Source organism: Archocentrus centrarchus, chromosome 14 (genome assembly GCF_007364275.1).
Source record: "Archocentrus centrarchus isolate MPI-CPG fArcCen1 chromosome 14, fArcCen1, whole genome shotgun sequence".
Taxonomy (NCBI): Eukaryota; Metazoa; Chordata; class Actinopteri; order Cichliformes; family Cichlidae; genus Archocentrus; species Archocentrus centrarchus.
In genome coordinates, this window is record NC_044359.1 from 18,256,094 (window position 1) to 18,277,870 (window position 21,777).

General features: G+C 44.9%; 1 protein-coding gene across 1 annotated transcript; it reads left to right on the forward strand.

The window, feature by feature from the left end:
• Nucleotides 1-104: 104 nt before the first annotated feature.
• ddx46 (DEAD (Asp-Glu-Ala-Asp) box polypeptide 46) lies at nucleotides 105-21,740 on the forward strand. Its single transcript, XM_030746951.1, has 23 exons — nucleotides 105-248; nucleotides 441-599; nucleotides 1,861-1,983; nucleotides 2,415-2,502; nucleotides 2,683-2,851; nucleotides 3,049-3,293; nucleotides 3,873-3,983; nucleotides 11,122-11,287; nucleotides 11,392-11,512; nucleotides 11,743-11,918; nucleotides 12,181-12,302; nucleotides 12,968-13,046; nucleotides 13,612-13,694; nucleotides 13,824-13,988; nucleotides 14,113-14,275; nucleotides 15,798-15,991; nucleotides 16,147-16,284; nucleotides 16,567-16,716; nucleotides 16,903-17,130; nucleotides 17,373-17,591; nucleotides 19,512-19,656; nucleotides 21,133-21,206; nucleotides 21,316-21,740. The coding sequence occupies exons 1-23, from the start codon at nucleotides 232-234 to the stop codon at nucleotides 21,361-21,363; spliced, it is 3,183 nt and encodes a 1,060-aa protein (XP_030602811.1). The 5' UTR covers nucleotides 105-231; the 3' UTR covers nucleotides 21,364-21,740.
• Nucleotides 21,741-21,777: the final 37 nt, after the last annotated feature.

Sequence of the window (21,777 nt, forward strand, 5' to 3'; positions counted from 1 at the left end):
ACCATACTGAGGCTGCGATTGTGACCCTCAAGTATTCTTTGAGCCGATCTTCTGACCTCCCACCACTGGGTGGCGCAGCGCACTCTCACCCTTGGACTTTAGGCGCTGTGGAGTCGCAGTTTTCTTACGTGCGGGTTCAGAGACACAAACAACCATTCACCGCACCAAGAGTCGTTTATTCTCTGACAACAAATTTCACTTTTTTACGAGATTTCACTGCGCAGGGTCGAAATGGGACGCGAGTCGAGGTATGTGTGGACTTTTCCGGTCAGTTTAATTCTGGTGCATTGAGTGTGGCTAACTTCCTTTTAGGGGAAACTGTTTTTGATTAGCGTTAGCATGCTGGCTAAACGCTTCATGGTGTTTATGCGGGTTAACCAAGAGCTAATCTCACATAGTTGTGTAGAGGATTGTTTTAATGAATATTTTCTCATTAACAGGCATTACAGGAAACGTTCCGCATCTCGGGGGCGGTCGGGCAGCCGATCAAAGAGTCGGTCCCCGGACAAACGCTCCAAGAAAGACGAGCGGAGCCGGAGGGACAGGTCACGGAGCCGGGAACGCCGCAGGTCGCGCTCCAGAGACAGAAAACGAGCCAGGTGTGTGTTGACTTTGACTGAACTTTAAAGTTTAGGTTTTCACTTAAAGGAATCACAGGCCTGTATTTGAAATGTAAAGTCATTTTGAGGTTGGATTAAAGGCTTCCTGTGATTAGGATCGAAGTTTCTGCTGTAACGGTACTGACTCTCCAACCACATGGAATTTAAACCGTCCTTCGTAGGCAGTATGACCAGCTCCCATCAAACTGTGGGCCCCAGAGTATGGTGGTGTGAAACACTGTTATCAGAAGTAATTTTAAATTTCGAAATGTCCAATTAAATGAGTGCAGGTTACAGGTATGGCATTGATTACGTGAAAAACAAGTACACTGTATTTTATTTGGATTCAGTTTTCTCAGCTGCATCACTGAGAAGATGCAATAAACCAGGGGTGGTAATTAATTTTCCCAAGGGGCCACATGAGAAACTGGGACTGTTGTGGAGCAATATTAAGCTGAACTCAGTTCTGCTGAGTTCACATATGAAAGTAGATCTCAGGAGTTGGGCTCAGCCCTTTAGTTTCAGTGAAAGGAATTTCTTAATGCTTCAGCATACCGAGACATTTTGGACAATTTCATGCTCCCAACTTTGTGGAAACAGTTTGGGGATGGCCCCTTCCTGTTCCAACATGGCTGCGCACCAGAGCAAAAAGCAAGGGCCATAAAGAAATGGATGAGTGAGTCTGGTGCATGCAGGCCAGTCAAGTTCTCAGAGTATAACTCAATAGAATACCTTTGGAACGAATTAGTGCGGAGACTGCAAACCAGGCCTTCTTGTCCAACATCAGTGTCTGATCTCACAAATGTGCTTCTGGAAGAATGGTCAAAAAAATTCCCTTAAACACACTCCTAAGCCTTGTGGAAAGCCTTCCCAGAAGAGTTGAAGCTGTTATAACTGCAAAGGGTGGGCTGACATCATATTAAACCCTATTGATTAAGAATGGGATGTCACTGAAGTTAATATGCGTGAAGGCAGATGAGCAAATACTTTTGGCAATACATTCTATGTAGGATAGGGGTACAGTGAATAAGTCCCACATAAATTTGTCACACCTGGTTTGATAAGACATGAAGGAGAATTATTTTGATTTGGGACAATCAAAACATTTTGGCACTATTTTTTTGGATGTAATGTTACGTGATAAGCCATTGTAAGTTTTACTTTCAGATGCATGTCCATACACTTGAGAAGCTGAAATTGACCACCCTCTGTTATCATGCTTTTTCTTTATACATGTGATATGTTTGCCTTTACCTTCCAGACGTTCCAGGAGCAGAGAGAGGAGGAGGTCTAGAAGCCGAGACAGGAGGCGGTCGGGCAGCAGGAGCCGAGCCCGGAGGTCCCGATCTAGTAGCCCCAGCAAGAGCAGTAAAAAAGATGAAAAGTGAGGCCTTTTGAAAATAATTTAATTTGAAAATTTCCATCTGTGAAACTTAAAACACCTGGAGACATCAAGTGTAAATAATTTTCCTCTATGCATTCGTTTGCTGACATGCAGAAAAATAAATTCATATTAATATATGCATGTCAAAGGACTTTGGGGTTAGAGTATTGTGGCTCCTTTACATGTCATGCAATGATACTATGCTGTCAACAGCCATCATGAGGCTTATTTTCAGATGCCTGTCTATGGTTAAGAAACACCATGGTTAAAGGTGGTTTCCTGTAAAAGGCCTTGCAGACAGTAGGAAAATCAAGTCAGACACTTAATCACAGGATAACTGATTGTTATCATGTGATTTGTTTGCTCTGAAACTGATGGGATTCAATAATCCCACCAATTACAGTTTTTCTTATCTTCTTTTTGCCCTGCAGGTCCAAAAGCAAAGAAAAGGACACCCTGGAGCCTTTATCTGACAAGAAAAAGATTAAAGAGGAGAAAGAAGATGAGAAGGTTGAGGATGTGAGTTGGTTAATATTTATTTCTTGCTACCTTGAATGCCATTGTGGTGCTCTTTCTGAATTCCTTTTTGTGTTTTTCTTTGCCCATGGAGAGAACTTTGAAGTGCCTCTTTGTTTGAAATATGCTGTATAAGTAAAGAAGGTAATGAAAATATTTATATTTTTCTTTGTTTTCTTGCAGCAAGACTTTGACCAGAACAAACTGGAGGAGGAGATGAGGAAGAGGAAGGAGCGGGTGGAGAAGTGGAGGGAAGAGCAGAGGAAGAAGGCCATCGAAAACATTGGAGAGATCAAGAAAGAACTGGAGGAGATGAAGCAGGGCAAGAAATGGAGCCTGGAGGACGATGATGGTGAGGAAGAACTGTTACAAATAATCTGTGTTGAATTTTAGATTGGATTTCACAGGTGGTTTAAATGATGAAACTGTATCGGACAACTTCATAAACCAATCAATCGACTTTTCATTGATTTAATTTTATCAGCTAACTGACCCATACTTGCCTTAGCTTTATCTTTGCCCAGCACTGTAATCAGCTCTTCCTTTCAGATGATGATGAGGACGGCTCTGCTGTAATGGAGGGAGACGATGATGAAGATGGGGAAGGAAAAGGGGAGAGGAAAGAGAAGGACTTGAAGGATGGTAAGAAAGAGGATGATGACGACAAGGACAAGGAGACTCCAATGGAGCAGCAGACAGAGGAGGATGATATCGATCCTCTGGATGCCTACATGGAAGAGGTGAAACAGGAAGTGAAAAAGTTCAACATTGGAGCCATGAAAGGAAATGATAAGGTAAGTGTGAGGACAAAATCCTGCATTGGTTATTAAAGTCTTAAAATTGAATAAACTGGTCCATAGATCGGGTAGTCGTCTCCAATATCTAGCATTTTGAGACAGAATCGGACTGATATGTGATGTGAATACTGGTACTGGTTTGGTACTGTAAAACAACAGTACCGAACAACCGCTTGCTAATGCTAATGGCCGCTTTGCTAACTGTTACGATAGCGATTTGCTCTTGTAGTTAACTGGTGAAACTCAGCCAGGCGCGACGGCACCTCAGCAAGTCGCATCACCAGTCGATCAGCCGCTGTCTGTTCTGGCTAGAACCCTGACACTGACACAGCACCTGAACAAAAAAACCTCAGAAAAAACTCAAAATCTCAGTTTTGCAAATTCAGCTTATGAAATTGAGATTTTTGTCAACATTTTCCTGAGGTTTGTGTAGGTGCTATCTTTTTGCCTCTGCCTGTTCACCATTGGAATTCTGTGGCTTTGGTTTATGCAGTGCAGAAGAATATACTGGGAATGTGCATCTTGTCTATGGATGTTTGGTCTTCTGTTGATGGCGTGAATTCTCTTCTTCTACAGAAAGGAGCAATGACAGTGACCAAAGTGGTGACAGTCGTTAAAACCAAAAAAGGACCTCACACACACAAGAAGAAGGGTGAGCTGATGGAGAATGACCAGGATGCTATGGAGGTGAGATTTTAACACTTGCTTTAATCATATAATAAAAGTTCTCATTCCTAGCATTCGTTTCGATGTCTCACTATGGGATGCGCCTCCCTGCGTATTCCTCAGAAGCATTTATCTCATTACGCCAATCCTGATTGGCTGGTGATCGTGATGACCATGTCAGGCGGAGCCACCCACCTTTAAGTAGCTTGCGCTACAACATAGTCATTATTCAAAAACCTCTTCTCGCTTCGGAGCATATTTCAGGAGCAAATAGGCTAGCTAGTTGAACTGTCCACAGACAGGAGTGTCAGCTAACTTCTCCGTCGCCGGCCGCTAGCTGCCTTCTTTTGCTCACCTCTCCCCGTGAGTCTTCACCATAGACCAGGGCGTTTTACCACCTACCCTCCGGTAAGGCGGTTAATTACGGTTTGGCACGCCAGCCAACACCGTTCTCTCTTTTGCTGTCATCATAGTTAGCACCGCAGCTAACGAAGATGAACCCGCCATTCCCTCACACCAGAGGAAGCAGAGACTCCGGGGCTCGACTCTGCGTTTGCGGCAACAAAATCTCGAGCAAAGACACACACCAGGTCTGCTCTTGCTGCCTCGGGCTGGAACATGCCCAGCTTGCGCTCGAAGCCCCCGGTTCATGCGTGCACTGTGCCCGGTTCACCATGAAGAGTCTCTGTCGACGGCTAGCGCGCCAAGCTAGCCTGTCGGGAGCAGATCCTTTCTTGCCCACAGCCGGGACCGCGGCAGATGGTGGCGACAAGGAAGAAATTGCGGAAACCGAACCGTGCGCTGGCACCAGCTGGGGCTCACAGCTGGACCTAGCCGCGACGGCTCCGCCGTTGGAAGACGTGCTAGAGTTGGATTATGAGGATGATGATGAGGACACCTCAGAGCTCCTCGTATCCGACGATGAGGTGGACGAAGATGAAATTTTCGTTCCCTCCCCTCAGGCTGTCAAGCCTAACACTGCAGCCACCTCCCGGGGCGAGGAGGACAGCGCATCAGCTTCCCCCGCTCCCAGCATGGATTTGCAGAATGTGTGCAAACGTGCTGCTTCCAGGCTGAACATTCCGTGGCCCGACGTCGTAATGGAGACCACCAGATCATGTTACGAGGGGAAGAAATTGCCCCAGGCCACCAGGGCGGCGAAGCAGTTACTCCCAGTCTTCCCGGAGCTGTTGGAAGAGATAGCGGTCTCGTGGAAGGACCGCCCGTTCAGCAGCAGAAGCCCAATACAAGGGGCTTCTTACTTGGATTTTGAGGGCATGGAGAAGCGCGGCTTACTCCGCATGCCCCCTATGGAGCCGTTAGTTGCAGCCCACCTCCATCCGCGGCGAGCAGCGGCATCCTCCAGGAACCCCACACTCCCCTCAAAGGCGGACCGTTTTCAGTCCGTCATGACTGAAAGGGCCTACAAGGCGGCGGCCTTGGCTGCTAGGGCGCTGAATGTCTCCTCCATGCTCGCTGCTTATCAAGCAGAGCTGTGCGAGGATATGATGACTAGGCCCGACCCGAGTGTGTGGGAAGAGATCACTGTGATTACGGACATTTGCCTCCGCGTGCAGCGCTGTGCAGTCCAAGCCAGAGGGAAATCTATGGGAATGATGGTGTTGCAGGAACGCGCCAGATGGCTCAACCTGACAGACCTATCAGAGAGGGAAAAGGAGGACATCCTTGACATGCCGATCGTGCCTGACGGCATTTTCGGAACTGCTCTGGCTTCCATGCAGCAGAGATGTGAGGCAAAGAAGAGGCCGAGCCGATGCCTCCTCCGGCCCCGCGACAGATCTTTGCACAGGCTGTCCCTCGGCCACCCCCTCAGTTCAGAATCTCAAAACGTACGAAGCCCCAGCCGCCCTCCGTACCCCCACCGAGGCAGCAGACGGGGGCAGGCTGGCCACGGAATGGCCCGACAGCGGCTCCGCCAGGACGACCAGTGCAGCCCCTCGATCAGCAGGCCAGGAAGAAGAAGAAGGCAGCCTGACAGGCTGCTCACTTCCCACAGGTGAAGAAGCTGGAAGTTCCCTGTTCACCAGCCCCACCTGCTATGTTCCAGAGTGTGTCGCAGGGGTACCCCCGCCCCATCGACCCCTCGTCACTGAGCGTTATGTCTCCTCAGAGCGCACACGCACAGGCCACGAGGAAAGGAGACTTTGTTTCGGGAGCAGCAGACCCTGCCCCTCTCCTGAGTCGCAGAAACACACACTCCCGTTATTTAATAAAGCATGTTCCACTGCAGCATCCAGACTTACTGTCGAGGGCGCAGTCAAAACAAAAAAACAGCACAATGGCACTGCTGCCTCGGGAGGGGGCTGCACTTCCCCTCAGGAAGAGTGCCATAACCGACGCTGTGAAAAGTTTAACACCCCGCGCATGCGCAGTGTTAACCTATTGTCACCACGGTACCCCACCGCAAGATGGCCTCCTAACACAAGTTTTAGGGGCCCCCCAAGCGGACGAAACACAAGAAGTTGCCACTTCTCTATCTCGGAGGAGAGAGAGATGGGCAGAGCTCACAACTTCATCCTGGGTACTGAAAACAGTATCACGGGGCTACAGGCTTCAGTTTGCCGTTACTCCCCCTCGTTTCTTGGGCATAATACATTCCCAAGCACGGGGAGAGTCTGCTCGCATTCTACAGGAGGAAATACACTCGCTGTTAGAAAAGAGAGCTATATGTATAGTGCCCCCCGATCAGAGTCGAAGCGGCTTTTACTCCAGGTATTTCCTGGTCCCCAAGCGGGGAGGGCGCGGACTTCGCCCTATCCTGGATTTGCGGGCTCTGAACGAATTTCTCAGAAAATACAAGTTCAGGATGCTGACTCATGCATCTCTGGTACGTTTGGTGCGCCAGGGCGACTGGTTCACTTCCGTCGACCTAAAGGACGCATATTTTCACATTCCCATTTACCCTCCACACAGGAGGTATCTGAGGTTTGCTTTTCGGGGCATCTGTTACGAGTACAGAGTGCTGCCCTTCGGCCTGTCCCTGAGCCCCCGGGTGTTTGTACGCTGCACCGAAGCAGCGATAGCGCCGCTCAGGCAGCAGGGCATTCGTCTGGCAACATATCTAGACGACTGGCTCCTTCTAGCGCGATCGGAGCAGGAAGCTGCGACACAGACGTGTGTCGTCGTGAAGCATCTAACCGATCTGGGTATCATAATAAACACAGAAAAGAGTGTGTTGTCTCCGGCACAACATATAATATTTCTGGGTTTATCTCTGGACTCGATCTCCTTCACAGCCAGCCTGTCAGCCGAGAGAGTGAAGGCGTTCAGAGCGTGCCTCGCTCTTTTTCGTCTACACAAACTGGTCCGCTTCAGGTTGTGCCTTCGCCTACTGGGACTGATGGCTTCAGCCATCCTTGTAGTGCGACTCGGCCGGCTGCATATGAGAGATTTTCAGCGCTGGGTAGCTTCACTCAGACTGAGCCCCGTGCGTCATGGCGCGCGGAGAGTTACAGTAACAGTGGATTGCGCAATGGCTTTACGCCGTTGGCGACATCCGGATTTTCTGACTCAGGGGGTACCCATGGGCACTGTTCAGTGTCGGAAAGTGGTCCCCACGGACGCGAGCCTGTCCGGTTGGGGCGGTGTCCACGAAGGGCGATCTGTGAGAGGTCTCTGGAGCGGCACTCTCCAACGATCCCACATAAATTGTATGGAGCTTCTTGCGGTGTTTCTCACCCTCAGGCGCTTTCTCCCGTTCCTACAGGGACATCACGTCCTTGTAAGGACCGACAATACAACGACGGTCGCTTATATCAACCGTCAAGGGGGACTGCATTCACGCCAGTTGCACATACTGGCACGCAGACTGATCCTGTGGAGCAGCAAACGTCTCCTGTCTCTGAGGGCCACGCACATCGCAGGGTCTCTAAATCTGGGAGCGGATCTGCTATCCAGAGGCGCTCCGCTATACGGCGACTGGGCCCTGCATCCGGCCATTGTAGAACAGCTGTGGCTGCGCTACGGCCAGGCTTCAGTGGATCTTTTTGCTTCAGAAGAAAACGCGCAGTGTCCGCGTTTCTTCTCCTTGCGCGATCAGAGCGTGCCTCTCGGTGTGGACGCGCTCGCGCATGTTTGGCCACCCGTGCTCCTGTATGCTTTTCCTCCTCTGGCGTTAATACCTCCCACTCTGTCCAGAGTGAGGGAACATCGCCACACAATGATTCTGATAGCTCCGCTCTGGCCGACAATGCACTGGCTAGCGGAGATATATCAGCTTCTGTGCTGGCAGCCGTGGCAACTCCCGTTGCGCAGGGATATGCTGTCCCAGGCACGGGGGTCGATTTTCCACCCACATCCAGAGCGCCTGGCACTTTGGGCCTGGCCCGTGAGTGGGTTAATCTAAGCATGGTGAATCTTCCCCAGGGGGTGATTAACACTATTCAGAATGCTAGGGCATCCTCCACCAGGTCTCTGTACAATAGTAAGTGGAGGGTGTTTGAGGACTGGTGCCACGAGAAGGGTCACATTCCCTTTCAGTGTCCAGTTGGCCTGATTCTGTCATTCCTACAAGACTTGATTGACAAGCAAAAAGCCTTTTCCACAGTTAAAGTGTACTTGGCTGCCATTGCTGCCTTCCACATGGGGTTTGGTGATAAAACAGTTAGCCAACACCCTTTGGTTTGCCGTTTTATGAAGGGGGCCTGCAGGTTACTCCCTGTCTCCAGGCCACTGGCACCCCCTTGGGATTTGGCGGTGGTTTTGGATGGGCTCTGTTGCCCCCCATTTGAGCCTCTACAGGAGACTGATTTAAAGCATCTGTCCCTGAAGACTGTGTTGCTGCTTGCTTTAGTCTCGGCTAAGCGTGTCAGTGACATTCATGCCCTTTCAGCACACCCTTCTTGCACTCAGTTTGCCCAGGGGCAGGCTAGGGTACTGCTGAAGCCCAACCCGGCATATGTGCCTAAGGTGGTTGGGTCATATGTGCCCATTACCTTGACAGCATTCTTCCCGCCTCCTTTTTCTTCTGATGAAGAACAAAGGTTGCACATGCTGTGTCCTGTTCGTGCTTTGCGTGCTTATTTGGACAGGACTAAGGGTTTCCGAGGAAGTGACCAGCTTTTCATTTCATGGGCAGGTCCTCACTAGGGTTTAATATTTTTCCCGAAAATGACATGAATCAAATCCCGGGAAATGACGAGCCATTTCCCGGGAATCCCGGGAAAAAGTTTATTTATTTATTTATTTTAATTAGGCCTTCTGTAGCCTGTGTCGGCCTTAACCTATTGTGATATTGTAGAGGTAGCTTTCCAGCTATGTCCTGTTATGCCCAGTAGGGGGCAACGTTGGCTTGATTAACGCAATAAAACCTACATCTCGGCATTTGAGTGCTCGAGCTATGCGGTGTTGTATCGTTCCTCAACACTCCCTTAACAAATATAATTCAAATATTCCTCCATTGTACATGGAATTATACCAAGATATTTTACAACTGCTGGTGCAAAACAATACGGTTCATCTCCACAGCATTGATAATGGCTCAGCCACGCTGTCGTGGCGACATCTGTTACACTGTATCTCCACCAGTGGAACGCTGTAATAGTCATTGAAAAGTTAACTACCGTACTACACTATAATATGGCATAACACAGGGCCTTGAGTAATGCACTACGACTTGGTCATTGCCATTCTGGCAACAGCAAATTTATAACACCGTGTCTGAGGGTTAAAGTAGGTTCGCTGTGAATCGTCTTTTGAAAAACTGGCCAATCCTTATAGCCTAAAAAATATACATTTTACTCAACTCCATTTTAAAAGCGAAATATGTTAAAGCAATCTATTTCATGATAATTTCTTCACCCATTAGGCCCGTATCCTAATTCATGGTTGTTAGTAAGCGGCTGCAAACGAGGAAAAGAAACACTCGAAGTTAAACAGATATTTCTTTATTGTTCAGGGCAGGCATATTTTATAGGCTATATAATGCAATATAACAATATATAATAATATAAAATTATATAATACAAAATACCTTAGGGTAAACACATTGCCTACGATTTTAACAAATTAAAGAGGAAAAAAGTACAACTGTGTAATACCTCTATTAAAACGCTTGCGATGAAGGCTGAAGCCTTAAACGGAGGCTGAACGTGCCTGAAATGAAGAGTAATGCTTTTCGCATTAAACGAACCCTTCTCTCAATATTTCCTTAAATTTAACATTCTGAAGCTTTCTTTTCTTTCTGAAAGTCAAATCGACGCGCGCGACTTTTTTCCCGGTTTCCCGTCTAACGTTTCCCGGGAAACGGGAAATGGTTCTGATCGCATTTCCCGGGAATCCCGGATCCCGGGATTAAACCCTAGTCCTCACAGAGGCAAACCTATCACTAAGCAACGGCTCTCACACTGGATTGTGGAGGCGATTGCGCTGGGGTATTCGAGTCAGGGGCTGCAGGCTCCAGAGGGCCTGCGGGCTCACTCTACTCGTGGTCTGGCGGCATCCTGGGCCCTGTTTAAAGGGGTGTCAATCCAGGACATCTGTGCAGCCGCAAGCTGGTCTTCACCTCTCACTTTCGTCCGGTTCTACAGACTGGATGTCTCTGCTCCAAGTGTAGCCCAAGCAGTACTGAGCTCTGGCTCCTCACTTGGATAGGTGGACTACTTGCTATTTAGCTGGCGGTTGCTTGAGATAAGCTCGTCTGGCAATACGGGAGTCTCCATTTCCCATAGTGAGACATCGAAACGAATGCTAGGAATGAGAACTTTAGGTTACTTGCGTAACCCCGGTTCTCAGAGTAGCATGAGTGAGATGTCTCACCAGACAGCCCTTCTTGCTGGGGCGAAGCGAGAAGAGGTGCTTATCTTGAATAATGACTATGTTGTAGCGCAAGCTACTTAAAGGTGGGTGGCTCCGCCTGACATGGTCATCGCGATCACCAGCCAATCAGGATTGGCGTAATGAGATAAATGCTTCTGAGGAATACGCAGGGAGGCGCATCCCATAGTGAGACATCTCACTCATGCTACTCTGAGAACCGGGGTTACGCAAGTAACCTAAAGTTTACCTCTACTCTCTGCTTGTGAAGCTATTTCACTTTCTCTGGTATATTAAGAATGAAATAGAGATCCTTATTAATTAATCTAGTTTCTCCTGATGGGATCATCTCTTAACAGTCTGAAATGTGGCTTGTGTGTTTCAGTACTCATCAGAGGAGGAAGAGGTTGATCTCCAAACAGCTCTGACAGGCTTCCAGACCAAACAAAGGAAGATCTTGGAGCCTGTTGACCACACAAAGATCCAGTATGAACCATACCGCAAAAACTTCTATGTGGAGGTGCCCGAGCTGGCCAAGATGACTACAGAAGGTCAATGAAAGAAGCATATCTGTTCCATTATAAACCAGTTGTCTTTCTTGTGCTTAAATACCCTTTTAACATCTCTCTGTTGGTCTGTTTTTAAATAAATACAGAAGTGAATGCATACAGGCTGGAACTGGAAGGCATTACAGTCAAAGGGAAAGGCTGTCCCAAACCCATCAAGACATGGGTGCAGTGTGGAGTGTCAATGAAGATCCTCAGCGCCCTGAAGAAGTGAGTCTGTGCAGTCTGTGTGTTTGTGTGTGTATAAATGGTTTGAGCATGGATGAAGATTAATGCGGTGAGCAGTGTAATTTCTCTTAATATAAAATACATAATTGAGCCAAAAAACATGACCATTCATATTCAGTTTAAGCAAGATTAGCCTAAAATTATATTATGATATATTTAGATTGCATATGACTCAGACTCTTTGACCAAATGCCCATGGTTTTCTCTTAAAGGCATGGCTATGAGAAACCCACGCCCATCCAGGCCCAGGCCATCCCTGCCATCATGTCGGGTCGAGACCTCATTGGTATTGCTAAGACTGGCAGCGGAAAAACCATAGCTTTCCTGCTGCCCATGTTCCGACACATCATGGACCAGAGACCTTTGGAGGAGTCTGAGGGGCCCATCTGTAAGCACAAGAAACTTCTATTCTTCCTTTAGGCTTCTCACTAACATTGATATAAGTTAATCTTATTGGTTTTGATCATATTCAAATAGAAAACTATGAATCACATCCTATTCCTTTGCTTTTCATAGTGCTGGTTCAAGACTCAACTGTAGGTCAAATAAAAACCAAATCAGAGTCAAGTTTGTCTTTGTAATAATAACAATCCAATGGCTGTTGAGAATATGAGTTATTAGTAATCATCCTGTTTTCCTCTCTAACACAGCTGTAATCATGACTCCAACCAGAGAGCTGGCTCTGCAGATCACAAAGGAGTGTAAGAAGTTTTCTAAACCACTGGGACTCAGGGTGGTGTGCGTTTATGGAGGCACGGGTATCAGTGAACAGGTAAACATGTGCAATGGCACTACTAGATCATTTGAGGGGTCTAGGCAGTGTCCACAGCAGCTCATGCTTTTTAGTAGAGAAAAAAATTAATTGCAGTCAGAAAACATTGATGCCAGACAGGCTGGTCTGAGTATTTCAGAAACTGCTGATCTACTGGGATTTTCTCACACAGCCATCTCTAGAGTAAATATCCAGTGAGCAGTGATTCTCAGTGAAAATGCCTTGTTGATGTCAGAAATCACAGCCAGACTGCTTCAAGCTTACAGCTGGACAAAAGTAATTCAAATAGCCACTTGTTATAATCACGGGCTCAATAGAAGGTTGGAAAAATGTTTCCTGGTCTGAGTCTGGAGCGTGTCCCGAAACGTCAAATCTCAAGATGCTCATTATTGTACATGCTCCTAGTGCACTATATTCTTTTTTTTGTTTATGAGTTGGCATTACAAGTGTATGAAAATCTGGACATTGTACCTCCCTCAAAATTCCTACAATGGAAACAAAAAATGAACATCTAAGTAGCAGTTACAGAGCACTTCATTTGACAGTGAAGCTAGATACTGACATACATTCCCTTTGCCATTTGTAAGCCTTTTAATTTTATCTGATGTGTCTTAAAAAGGAACAGTTTGCCCATTTTCCCCTTAATAAAATCTGTTGGATTATAGATCGCTGAGCTGAAGAGAGGAGCTGAGATCATCGTGTGCACACCGGGAAGAATGATCGACATGTTGGGGGCCAACAGCGGTGAGTTTCATCACTCCTGATCTTGTCACTTCTTTATCCTAATAGGACATAAATGCAAATCTGCACATTTTATACCATTTTAATAACTTTGCATGGATAAAAGTAAGTACGCTGTAAGTGTATTTAGAAAGTAACTATTACATGTGTGTAGCGGTCAGTATGATAGACGGGGTTTCTTGTTGCTTCCACACATGCGAGGTAATCTGTAATATGTTTCCCTTGTAGGTGAAAAGGCGCTCGCTCAGATAATGCTTGATGTGGCTCCATCTCTTGTATTATATGTTTTACAGGTCGCAGTTGCACCTGAGATGGTACGCAAGATGAGCAAAGAAATAAACAGCCTAAAATACCAATGCAATAAAATTCTGGCCACTTGAAAAATGTGCTGAAATTAGGATGTCGTGATTTATTTTTAAGTAATGTCAAGTAGTTGTATCCTGGAAAAAGCTTTTCTCTGTTAGTTAGACCAGTTTCATGTGATATAAAGAAGGCAGGGTGCGTGTTAAGCCCTCCACATTCTTCAGATTTAACTGATTTCCTCACGCCCCTCTTCCTTGATGTGTAGGTCGGGTAACCAACCTTCGCAGAGTCACATATGTGGTGCTGGATGAAGCAGACAGGATGTTTGACATGGGCTTCGAGCCACAGGTGGGTGACATCCAGATTTATTGTGCGTTAACATGCAGTTTTTCACACATCGTTATCAGCATCATATGAAGCATTGTTAACTTATAATGTTTAGCACCCAGTGTAATTTTTGTCTGCTTCACACACCAGGTGATGCGTATTGTGGACAACGTGCGCCCAGATCGTCAGACGGTCATGTTCTCAGCAACTTTCCCCAGAGCCATGGAGGCGCTGGCCCGCAGGATCCTATCAAAGCCCCTTGAGATTCAAGTGGGAGGCCGCAGTGTCGTCTGCTCTGATGTGGAACAACACGTGGTAAGTCATCGACATTACACCTCACTGAAGAGGAGTCATTTAAAGCAGATGATTGTTTTCTTTGTTCTCTAGTTTAGTTTTAACTTAATCTCTTTTTTTTTATTTTCTGTATTTATTCCTGTAGCTGGTGATTGATGAGGACAAGAAATTCTTGAAGCTTCTGGAGATTCTGGGTCACTACCAGGAAAAAGGATCTGTTATCATCTTTGTGGACAAACAGGAGCACGCAGACGGGCTGCTCAAAGACTTGATGAAAGCCTCGTACCCCTGCATGTCTTTACATGGAGGTAATGAGTCACACTATGATTGGGGACAATACAAACATGCACTGTATTACCAAAAGTTGCTCGTCTGCCTCCACATGTGTATGAACTTAAGTGACATCCCTTTCTTCATTTAATATGATGTCGGCCCACCCTTTGCAGCTATAACAGCTTCAACTCCACAAGGCTTAGGAGTGTTTATGGGAATTTTTGACCATTCTTCCAGAAGCGTATTTGTGTCCAAAACATCTTGGTATGCTGAAGCATTAAGTGTTCTTTTCACTGGAACTTAGGGGCTGAGACCAACTCCTGAAAAACAACCCCACACCATAATCCCACCTAAGTTTAAACTTGGCACAATGCAGTCAGTCAAGTACCGTTCTCCTCGCAACCAACACACCCAGACTCATCCATTGTATTGCCAGATGGAGAAGTATGATTTGTTACTCTAGAGGACATGTCTTGGCTGCTCTAGAGTCTAGTGGTGGTGTGTTTTACACCACTGCATCTGATGCTTTGCATTGCACTTGGTGATGTAAAGCTTGGATGCAGCTGCTCGGCCATGGAAACCCATTCCATGAAGCTTTCTACACACTGTTCTTGAGCTAATCTGAAGGCCACATGAAGTTTGGAGGTCTGCAGAAAGTTGGTGACCTGACCTGTGCACTGTGAGCCTCAGCATCTGCTGACACCACTCTGTCTTTTTACGTGCCCTACCACTTCGTGGTTGAGTTGCTGTTGTTCCCAATCGCTTCCACTTTGTTATAATACCACTGACACTTGATTGTGTAATATTTAGTAGGGAGAAGAAAGGGAGAAGGTGGCATCCTTGCAACCATGCTGGGATTTACTGAGCTCCTGAGAGCGCCTGATTCTTTCACAAATGTTTGAAGCAGTCTGCATGCCTAGGTGCTTGATTTTATACACCTGTATAAAACCCATTGGTTTCTGAAGCCTCAAGATCATCTTTTTTTTAACCATAGCTTGGTGGTGTGGTGAAGAAGTGAAAGTGATGAGTGAGGGATGGCTCTGACAGTGAAACTGCACACTCATTGGCTAACAACTTGTCAATCACATTGCTTTTAGAATGAGCAAAATTGACAGAATATGACCTGAAATGAGTGACTGAGCTCATAAAACCATCAAGAAAGTGTTTACTGAGCTCTAGGCTGAGGGCCGTTTCTTCACTTCTGTAGGACTGAAAATCTTTTTGCAACCACAGATCTAGACCCTGAAGCTACACGCATCTTTTATATTATCGGTGGGAGACACACTTCTTATAAGCTCCTATTTTTTGCAGGTAGTATAGTAATGTAGTATTTTCATATGTTTGGGATGATCAAGCTTATTTAAACAACCAGGAATATTAAAAAACAAAAAACACACAAATTCATAGTTAGTGATCCTCCTAGTGTGAATATGCAATCAATCTCTTTTATATCTGCCAGTTATAATTTTCTCTACATGAGGTTACTATTCTGTCATGGCCACATCTAAGTATACATTTAGTGTTTCACATGTTTCTTTTTTGTTGTTTTTTTTTAAGGGATTGATCAGTACGACAGAGACAGCATCATCAATGATTTTAAGAATGGAGCATGTCGTCTGATGGTTGCCACCTCTGTGGCAGCCAGAGGCCTTGATGTAAAGCAACTGATCCTCGTGGTCAACTACAGCTGTCCCAACCACTACGAGGACTATGTCCACAGAGCCGGGCGCACAGGCAGAGCAGGCAACAAGGTCAGCCACTTTAGAGGGAGTGCAATTCATTTTAGACATCAAAAACTAGCAAATTTACATTATAATATCAGCTGTTTGTGTGTTTTTAGTGATTGTTCTAATTTTGTGTAGTAAGCAGAAGGAGAGTTTAAATCTTTACACGTCTGCTTTTTCAGGGCTACGCCTACACGTTCATCACAGAGGATCAGGTTCGCTATGCTGGCGATATCATCAAGGCCTTGGAGCTGTCGGGCTCTCCTGTCCCACCAGAACTAGAGCAGCTTTGGGCCTCTTTCAAAGACCAACAGAAGGCGGTAAGATAAAGCTCCACAGGAGGCAGCCCTGTATTTTAGCAGTGCTTAGTGGCAGGTTAAAACACATTTTTAAGTTTCTAATGGTACGAGCATTGTCTTTACTCATAGTTAATGCATTGGCTTAAAAAAAAGATACTTATTGTAAATACTTAACATTAATCAGGATGATCATTTAGATTAATGTGGCATCTCAATTAGCAAGCAGACCAAAAAGGATCTAGAAACGCATGTAATAAAGAAAATTAATTAAAGAAATCTTTCTTCAATTTTTACTGCATGCAGGAGGGTAAGACCATTAAGAGCAGCAGTGGCTTCTCAGGAAAAGGCTTCAAGTTTGATGAGACTGAGCATGCTCTGGCAAATGAGAGAAAGAAGCTGCAGAAAGCTGCTCTCGGATTGCAGGACTCTGATGATGAGGACGGAGCCCTTGATGTGAGTAACCTTTTAATTTCACTTTTAGTAAAGGATTTTTTTCTTTTTTTCCATATTGGTTATGTGGAGATCCTCTACTAAGCAGCTCACCTTCTTATTACATTTTTTTTTTTTTTTTTTTTTTTTTTTGTCACCCAGGTGCAATTATATAATTATTAAACATGTTTAACTCTTATCCCTCCTTAGATTGAGGAGCAAATCGAAAGTATGTTTAACTCCAAGAAGAGGGTGAAGGATCTGTCTGCTCCTGGTGCGGCTGCTGGTCCAGCTGGTGCTGTTACCGCTACAGCAGCTACCCCTGGAAGCTTGCCAGGACTTGGGCCTACGTCTGCTGGTAACATCCAGAAACTGGAAATGGCCAAAAGGCTGGCGCTGAAGATCAACGCTCAGAAGAACCTGGGTGCTGAGGCTCAGGTATGTCAAGCCTCCAGTGCCACTGTGAAGTTGACAGTTGTGCACACAATCCTGACCCTCTTAGGTCTGCTGGACTTCTCGTTTTTCAGACTCTACTCTTAGCGTTCATTTTTATTGTGTCTATTACTTTGGTTTGATTTTTACAACCCATAGAAAAGTCTGGAACCTCAGCTGGTGATGTAAATTTTGTTTGCATTGTGTTTTGTTTTCAAAAGTAAAAAGGTCTTTCTCGTTGTCTACAGGATGTCATGCAGCAGGCAACCAACGCCATCCTGCGAGGCGGCACCATCATGACCCCCTCTGTGTCAGCCAAGACCATCGCGGAGCAGCTGGCAGAAAAGATCAATGCCAAGCTCAACTACACCCCGGTGGAGAAGCTGGAGGAGGAGCGGCAGGCGGCTGAGCAGGCCGAGACCGTCAGGAGATATGAAGAGGAGCTGGAGATCAACGACTTCCCTCAGGTCAGTGCCACACAGCGCAGGACTGTACTGAAATATTTAGCAGGGATCGTTTTTTGTTTTTGGATTTTCCCTGTGTAAGATTTTCTTTTCAGGAGTGTTGGGAGTCACATTTCCCAGGAAGAACACTTTGTTCGTGGAGAATAGCCTTGTATTTCCTTGTCTAATATTTGTCTTTGATTGTTGCTGATCCCTTTTTGTTCCCATTTTGAATCTTGTTTCATACAAATGGGTGTCTGTGTCCAAACTCTTTGGTTGGTACTGTATAACTATAGAAAAGTGATGTACACAATTGTATATGTGGTGAATGAAGAGGTTAAAGAGACTGGCGTGGTTGTGCTTTGGTCCTATGTAGAGGTTGGCAGACTGCTGTAGCTGTGTACTGTCACCAGAGGGCAGTGTCAAAAATATGTGGAACAAACAAGCCAGTGGGTTTCTGTTTATCCTGTTGTTGGACTGTTAGCTTATCCCTTACCACAGAGAAAACCAAAGTCATAACACATAAAGAACTTCTTCTGAAAAACTGAAAACTGTCCACTGCAGCCGCTGTCTCTGTCTGTCTCATGATGCGTCTTTCTTCTTTATTTTTTTGTAGTACTTCCTGTTTTTTGTGAACTCCAATTTTATTGCCTTTCCAGTTTAAGGCCACTTTAAAAAAACAAAACAAAATCTTTCATTTCAAACTTTTCAGCAGATTACAGATATTTAAGACAATAACACGAGTCCTTACATGACTATGTACATCCAGAGAGGGAGAAATAAATCTGTAGCTGATTGGTCATACATACTTTCATATATAAAATAACATAATGGATAAAATTTAAGCACGAAAATACACAATAAAGAGATGACACAATCAGTCAAATAATATTACATTTCTCATCCATTTTTTGTTAGTAGCCTTGTCCATGCACCAGAATGCCCAGTAGATAATAATTGATACCTTTTGCTTCTAGTGGAATATAACCCCACATATAAAGTTTTATGATTGTTGATGATACATTATTATAGTTTACTTTCATGTGGGGAGTAATAAAAAATATTGAGCGATACTCTTTCTGCAAAATCCCTTCTACGTATGTGATTTTGTGCTTTTCCACTGGAATGCACAGAGATCCTGCCATTCTTCGTTACTGTAAGGCCTCTGTTCTTCTCCCATCTTTTCTTTCATATATTGAGTGTTAAAATTCTAGAAACTCCTCTATAACTGAGAGATGATTCACTTTTTATAATCTGTTCAGTTTTTTAACCAGCAGACATTCTACCCATGCATACCACAAATTCCATTTTACACATCCTTGAAAGTCTTTCTTTGCTGTTTGTGATTAGCACATCGTGCCCAGTGGTTGGAGGTGAAACAGGGTTAAGTTTTTCAAGCCGCGATGGAAACAAAAGGCAGCTTTATAGCTAAGTGTTGTTACTCTAAGTGTTTATGTGTAGCTTTAAATCTTACAGTTGCTTATTTAGTAATGCATTTTCCAATTGTGTAAAGCCCTTTTTTCTTCTTTTTTTTTTTTTTTGAGCATCTGTGAATGTGTGTTCCTAACAACACCTATTGAGTGGCTTGATTCTTGATTATACTTCATTGTGGACCTGGTGGCCTAGTAGTCATTCCTGTTATACCTCCTTGAAGTCCACCTCCTGGGGTGCGTGTGTAGTTGGTGCATTGTAATGTCTGTTCTTTAGGGACAAGTCCACATCTCTGATTTTAAAAAAGTTGTTCTAATTTATGCTCAATATAAATCTTATTGCTGGTGTGTGAGGCTTATCTTTTAGCTGGCAGATGCTTAAAGCGAGCAGTTTGTTTTTGCTGCTACTCATTAACAATCAAGAATCCTAGAGTTGTTTTTTTTTTCCCCTTTCTCCAAAAATAAAACGTTAAAGTTTGGCTTATAAAATGTGCCTCTTTCTTTCCTCCCTCAGACTGCCAGGTGGAAGGTAACATCTAAAGAGGCTTTGCAGCGGATTGGTGAATACTCTGAAGCTGCCATCACCATCAGAGGAACCTACTTCCCTCCAGGCAAAGAGCCCAAGGAAGGAGAGCGCAAGATCTACCTGGCTATTGAGAGTATGTGTGAAAGAACTTCCGTCCTTTTCTCAAATTTAAGTCCCAAGACCGCAGAACAGCTTAACCAACTAAGGTTATCAGTGAACACGAACAATGAGGATAATCGCTTGAGAACAACACAAGGCAGGAAGTTTAGAAACTAGTTATCACACGTGGAGCAGATAATCTGGATCTTGCTGCCCAGTTACAGTAATCCCTCACTTATCGCGGGTGTTACGTTCCAGGACCACCCGCGATAAGTGAAAATCCGTGAAGTAGGGACGCTATATTTATTTTAATACTTATACATTATTTTAGTAGTTATACACTATTTTAAGTTTTTATAAACCCTCCCCACACACTTAGGGGCTCGACACACGGGGAGCGACGTCGCTCGCTCTCCATTCATTTCCTATGGAGCTTGTGCGATGAGGCGACAATCGCTTGCCCTCCTCCAGCTAAGCGACCGGCGACATTCGTGCATGTGAAATTTCGAGCTCGTACACGTAGACGTGCACACGCGACCAGGCGACGCGACACAACAAAGTTGGAAAATGTTCTACTTTTGTCGCTGTCGCGTGGCAGTAAACCAATCAGCAAGAGTTTCATTGACTGACCAATGAGCGAAGAGTATGCTACACACTGCAGTCTGCAACCACTTTCAGCACGAAGGAAAGCATCGTTTTAGCTGTGTTTGACTTTCCTATATTATATGACACTTCACGCAGTGATTATCGAGTTAAACATAAAAGGCAGCCATATGAGAACGTGTTGGTGCAAGACTAACGTTAAACAGACAGATAGAGAGGACTTTTGTGCTAATATAGGATGAACCCGAGGTTGTCTTTTTCTTTTGTAGAGGAGACTTAACAGCAAGATTAATGTCAGTTCTAATAAAATCTTCTGACTCCTCATCTTTATTCCCGTGTCTGACACGGACTGCTTTGAAAATGTCTAAATCCCTCCAGTTTCATAACCAATCACATTTCTTGGAGACGAGTGACGTAAGAGTGCGATTCGCAAAGCTGCCGTCGCTATCGCGTCCCATGTGTTCGGTTTCACCCCAGTGGCGATGCGACCCATTCGTCGCTGTCATTTGTCGCTCCCCGTGTGTCGAGCCCATTATACACCAAATATATATATTACTGTACAACACGTACTATGCATGTGAAGAACGAGTACCGCAAAAACCTGCGAAACAGCGAAAATACCGCGATAAATATTTTACACTAATATTGATTGAAAACCCGCGAAACAGCCAGTCCGCGAAAAGCGAACCGCAAAGTAGCGAGGGATTACTGTATTCAAGTTATTGAAGTGGACAAAATCTTTTGTTGGCTTAGATCCTGGTGGAATGTAATGTGACCCAATTCCCTCTTGCAAAATATAACTCCTCTCTCTTTTGGCATCTTTTTAATTACTTTGGGGCGCTGAATTTTGTCCAGTTTGCATAACAAATCTGCATATACTGAATGTTCATATGTGTTTGTGTCGTAGGTGCAAATGAACTGGCTGTGCAGAAAGCCAAAACAGAAATTACACGGCTAATCAAGGAAGAGCTCATCCGATTAGTAAGTATCTTTTGCTCCTGGATGTTAAAACATGACATCCACGCTTGTTATGTAGTGAATTTATGCAGGAAATGTGCCTGATTTTTCTCCCTTTCTTCTCTTTCTTCAGCAAAACTCCTACCAGCCGACAAGCAAAGGCAGGTACAAAGTGTTGTAGAGGATGAACTGAGGCTCGCCGATGGAGTTTGCATTTATCAGCGGACTGTCAGCAGATTTCATCCAAGTGGCTGAAGAATATTTTAGTCAATTATTTTTTATAATGTGTTCCAGTTTAGTTGCTTTTTTTTTTTTTTTGGTTCTTTTTTCCCCTATTTTTTTTTTCTTTGTGTGCTCCGCTCGTCTTTCCAGTAATTTTTATGCCATCCAACCAGCACAATTTTGCAATGATCTATCAACAATTTAAGTATAAGACTCAGTTTCTTTAATGAATGTTTTAGTCAGATTTATGTACAAACACCATACCAACCATTGTTTTTGTGAAAGGTCCCAGGAAAAACAATGTCGCTATTTAAATAAACTTGGTGTTTCCAGTCATTTAAGATGCTTTGTATTTATTCAGACTGCTAATGTT

Coding starts and splice junctions, on each gene's coding strand:
- ddx46 (XM_030746951.1), top strand. Junction 16,285..16,566: donor TCAAAGACCAACAGAAGGCG/GTAAGATAAAGC, acceptor TACTGCATGCAG/GAGGGTAAGACCATTAAGAG. Junction 17,592..19,511: donor AGATCAACGACTTCCCTCAG/GTCAGTGCCACA, acceptor TTCCTCCCTCAG/ACTGCCAGGTGGAAGGTAAC.